This window comes from Octodon degus, unplaced genomic scaffold, assembly GCF_000260255.1.
Source record: "Octodon degus isolate 3935 unplaced genomic scaffold, OctDeg1.0 scaffold00253, whole genome shotgun sequence".
NCBI classification, from domain to species: Eukaryota; Metazoa; Chordata; class Mammalia; order Rodentia; family Octodontidae; genus Octodon; species Octodon degus.
Window position 1 is genome coordinate 2,450,074 of NW_004524829.1, and position 5,273 is coordinate 2,455,346.

The 5,273-nt window shown below is 41.7% G+C and overlaps 1 protein-coding gene across 2 annotated transcripts in view; it reads left to right on the forward strand.

Annotated features, from left to right (window-relative positions):
• Nucleotides 1-5,273, forward strand: part of Elac2 (elaC ribonuclease Z 2) — a 24,186-nt gene that overhangs the window by 6,710 nt on the left and 12,203 nt on the right. For both annotated transcript variants that reach the window (XM_023706347.1, XM_023706348.1), the window contains exon 8: nucleotides 2,332-2,390. In XM_023706347.1, coding sequence (XP_023562115.1) covers nucleotides 2,332-2,390 — 59 coding nt within the window. The remainder of the gene's footprint in view (nucleotides 1-2,331; nucleotides 2,391-5,273) is intronic.

Consider the following 5,273-nt stretch of genomic DNA (forward strand, 5'->3'; position numbering starts at 1 on the left):
GACTCATAGTGATCCTTGTGTTTTCAGCCTCCCCAGTGCTGGAATTACAGGTGTGCACCACCATGCCTGGACTAGGTCACTGGCTCAGTCCCCCTTGGGGCAGGGCCTGCGTGATATATAGTACCCAGGATTGAACTCCGTTCCCTGCGCTTGCCTAAGCAGGTGCTTAGTCTGCTGAGCTATAGCGCCAGCCCAACCTCAGCATTTTTAAATTCTACATATAAATGAGATCATAAAGAATTTGTTCTCCTGTGCCTGATACTACTTCACTTAGCATTGTGACTTTCTGTTTTATCCATGGTGTTGCAAATGAAAATTATTTTTTTTTTAAGTTTTTAATTTTTTTTTTATTTTTTAGGGAAGGGTCTATAGGTTGTTCAGGGTCTCACTACTAGATCATACTCATAGTGATCCGCCTCATAGTGATCCACCTGTTTACAACCTCCCAAGAGCTGGGATTACAGGCATATGCCACCATGCCCAGTCTCAGTTGCTGTCTCAGCATGCCCCTGGGATGGGGCCAGCAAGGCAGGCCCAAGGATTGAACTTCTGGGCCCTATGCCTGCTTGCAGGCACTTTAATCCGCTGAGCTATTTGGCGGGCTTTATTTTTTTGTGTGTGCGTGTCTTTTTGAGACAAGGTCTCACTGTGCAGTTCAGACTGCTGTTGAGCTCACTTTGTAGCCCAGGACAGTCTCAAATTTGCAGTGATCCTCCTGCCTCAGCCTGCAAATGACAATTCTTTGCCTTTTAGTGCTACTCTATTTGTTCAGATACCTTGTTCTTGGCACATAATGCCTTGGCTTGGGGTGTGGTGCGGGGTGAGAACAGTTGTCAGAAAGGTGACAGTACTAAGCTTTCAAGGCCCTGGGTAGCTCCAAAACTTACCTTCATTTTACCTAGAAGAAAGCAGAGCCTGGCAAACTGAGCCATATAAAGGGCTTTTGTGTTTTTTATTGACTACTAGAATGCTGATACGAATTAGTTTTCCAGTGACCAGAAACTATTAAGCTGACAAAACCATCATACTAGTGAATGGATCCAAACTTTTTCTTTCAGTATGACATCCTCCTGGGAAATAATTAAAAGTCCCAGTCTAGCTGTAGCAACAGAGTTGGGCTGCTCAAGGATTCTCTGTTGTTGTTTTTTTAAATTATTTTATTACAAAACAATAGCAATGAGACAGTTTCTAAACGAATTAATAGGACAGTTTCAATAATTAATACATTGCATATTATTGTAGTGGTTATTCATAGTACAAGATGCAGGCATGATATCCTGTCCAGACACTATTAGTATAAATCTTTCTTCTCATTGAATTAATAGAAAGTAGCTATATATCTATCCTATTTTGAATATACAGATACAAAATGGTCCTTCCTTTGTATCCCCTTTTTTTGTTCAGTTTTGTCAGAGATGGGTAATCTATTGCCATTTAAATATTGTAGGTGCATGAATTCAGCAAAATAATCCAATATAGTCTGGTAGTCCATAATAGTAGTGGGTTATCCATAGGACTGGCAACGTCAGAAGTTATTGACTTGAGCCTTTTACATCTCAGCGTATTAATGTGGCTTTACTTTTTATACATCATTTTTATACTTTTCTGCTGGATGCTTAAGACCAAGATAAAGCAAGACCTATATAACAAGAAATATAACTTTTGTATTAGACAAGATCAGTCAAATCCCCTCAGGATTTATCCTGAAACCCTGTACTGCAGTTTATAGATCCTTTGTCAGTGTCAGCCATGTGTATGAGTCATGGCCATTGCTTGAACAATTTGCTGTCTGTAAAAGCCTGAGAATGTTTTTTCTCTGTGCGACTCTCCTTAGGCACACTCTACATCATTGATCACTCAAGGATTCTGTTGTCCAGTATTGGACTAAGCTCCCTCAGTTTCTCTTATCCTGAGGTGTGTCTGGTCTGGTGACCAAAGACAGGCCTTCAGTGCCCTCCTTTTTTGGCCAGCAGGGGATGAAGACTGTTACCTATACTCTTCCTGCAGGCTTTCCAGCTTTTGTCTTATGTCGCATGTTTGTTTATAAATCACATTGCAATTTATTTTTGCTGTCTTCATCATTAGGTAAAATAGGTCACTTAAAAAGAGTTATTTTCTAGGGTTTTCTGGCTGAAATTTTTCACTTACTCAACATAAGCAGGATAAAAAGAGAACAGTCCTGCTGAGGAATATTAGGGTCTTCTTCCATGGTTGTGTTGGGATGGTAATGTCCATTTAATTATGCAGAAAGTAAAAATAGGTACCACGTGGTGTGAATTCGTGAAGCCTGTACAACCTTCAGCTTGTTATAATCAACTCTGTTTCCCGCAGGTGTTAGCCAGAACAGAAGTGGCAGGGACCCTTCCTTGGTTGTTGCTTTTGTATGTAAGGTAAGAATATCTTTCCAGGCTGCGTTGTGAATGAGCATACAGCTGGTAACAGGGTGTTGCTGTGTTTGGAGCCTTGAGTCAACACTTCTGCAGTCTTTGGAAGATAGCGCCTCCTAAGTTGCCTTGTTGTAGCAATACAGGGGCTGGGAAGATGGCTCAGTAGAATAAGCGCTTCCCTGGCAAGTGCAAAGGCCTGAGTTCAGTCCCCGGTTCTGCCAGAAAAAACCCCAAAACACAAATACAGATCCCACTGATTTTTATATCCCTTCCACCTTGGTCTCTTCCTGTGTTTGGTCAGCCTGCATATGCATTTGATAATTTGCCTGTGACTGGATCCCTGGGAATTCAGAGTTAGAGGAGGCTGTGTTCTTTTCTTCCCAGTCAGGCGTTTATTCAGATTCCCAGTTTTGTTCTCACTTACTTCATGTCACTGTAGTGGTTACAGTACTGACATCAGATAGAGGTTAGTACAGTGTTTCTAGCCTTCATGAAAGCCTGGATCCACAATCTGAGATGGGTCAAATTACACTAAGAATGTCTATTACATATAGGAACAGATGACGTGCAGCTGTAGTCCCACTACTCCAGCTCATTGCGATCCACCTATTCACTTAGTGAGACCCTGCCTCAAAAAGCAGAAAGGGCTGGTGTCCTAAGGACTGAGTGGGTGGGGGATTTTCTTTTTTAAATCTTGTATTTATTTGGTACAGGGCTTCACTGTGCAGCTCAGACTCATAGTGATCGTCCTGTCTCAGTCTCCCCACTTTATGATTAAAGGCGTGTACCACCATGCCCAGTTTCTGTGGCCTGCACAACACACATGGGATCGGGTGAGGGGCAGCATGGCATGTGATACTGGGAATCAAACCTGGGTCTTTGTGCTTGCCAGGCGGGTGCTTGGACCACCAAGTTGTCTCCCCGGCCCAAGAGTGGGGTATTTATATTATAGAAAGCTGTTTCAAAATTTGACCAATGGCCTATATTTAGTAGGACTTCATGTTACAATTTTGCTTTATAACCTTTAGCATATATTTTTGCCTAATTTCTGGTAAGACTACATTATTCTTTTGTATGCTTTGATGGGGGGGGCTGTTAAAATAATGTTAATTTAAAAATATCCTTGGAATTTAATTACTAGATCATTTTCAGTATAATTTCTATCATCCAGTATCATTTCTATCAGTGTATTTAAATAAAAGTTATAATTTTTATACAAATTAAGTACTGTTGTCTGTAGATATTCCTTGGGTGGTTGAGATTTTAGACTCTAAGAAATCTTTTAAACTTACATGGCAGAGACTGGGTGTGGTGGCACACGCCTATAATCCCAGCTCCTGGCAGGCTGTAAACAGGTGGATCACTACGAGTCCAATCGAGTAGTGAGACCCTGAACACCATGTAGACCCTTTCCTAAAATATAAAAAATCCTTACATGGCAGTCTTTCAGTTGTGTTAGATGTTCTTCATGCTCTGGCCATGGGTTGTCCTCAGGCAGCTGTTGCGGAGCATACAACCTGATGCTACTGTGTAGCTGCAGGCTGCTTGCCCTGGCTTTTTTGTTCCTCCCTTGCTGCCTGGTGCTGCTTCTGAGGGATCTCACATGGTCAGCCTACTGCCCCCACTTCCCCTTCTAGGTAATTTGGTGCTTTGCAGCTAAGGATTGGACAGCAGTGTACTGCATTAATTCAAGTTCTGGGAGGTCAGAGAAAAGGAGCTCTGGCTCAAGGCCTGAGAAACCCTACCTGAGAGAACCGTGTGGTTTAGGTCACTCCTGGGTGGCTCGCAGGTATTGCTGGCTGTGTAGTTCTTGTCTGTCTCAGCACTGTCTGCTGTCCTCATTCAGGGGACAGATTTGTATGGCTGAAATTCAGCTGGCTTATGTGAGCAAAGTCTTTTAACATTAGAAACATTTAGTTTCCAGGGCCAGCAAGATAGCTCAGCAGATTAAGCACCTGCTTAGGCAAGTACAGGGACCAGGGGTTCAGTCCCCAGTACTGCATGCGGTGCCAGCCCCAGCCACCAAGACTAGGCGTGATGGTGCATACCTATAATCCCAGCAGTGGAGAGGCTGAAAACACGAGGATCACTGTGAGTCCAGGCTAGTAAATGAGACCCTGTACCAAATACATTTTTTTAAAAAAGAAAAACATTTAGTTCCCATCCTCAGACCCATTTGAGTCTGTGGAGAGAATGCTTACTCCATAGTGCTTGTTAATTAATGTCATCCCTAGGTGATACACACACAGTGAAGTATTTTTCAAGATGGGGGAGAATTCTAGAGTCCTGAGAATGAGACTTTGGGATCCAAACTTGAGACTTGGTTCTGAGAGTAACTCCTTAACTTCCAAAAGTTAAAACTAAGCACAAATAGTTTATTCAGATTTAAAGAAGAAAATGGAGATCAGATGTAATTCAGCAAAGATCTATTAATGTCTTAATGCCATTTTGACTTTTATGTATGTGAAACATGTAGACCCTAGAAAGTATTTTGACAGAAGCACCCATTGATCATGAGGCTTTGTGATAGGATTATTGTCAACATAATAAGAGCATGTTGGGCATTTGTTATTATAACTTTTCTCCTCTAGTATAAAACCAATAACATATTGGCCAAATATTTGAAAAATATAGGAGGTAAAAAAAAATCCCATCCATTTGGTTACTCACTGTCGTTAGAGTATTGTGTCCCGGCACTTTGTTTGGTCATTGCCTTGGTAAGTGCTGCTTTGGTGGCATTCCTTTAGCCTTTAATGGATGAATGTAGGATGAAAAACACAATCCTTGTATCCTTGTCTTTCTCCTGGAGGAAACACGAGGATACTCTTAATTTTGATATGGAGAAAAGTATGGAATTCAATATACATAAGTTTGCTTTTCTTCCTC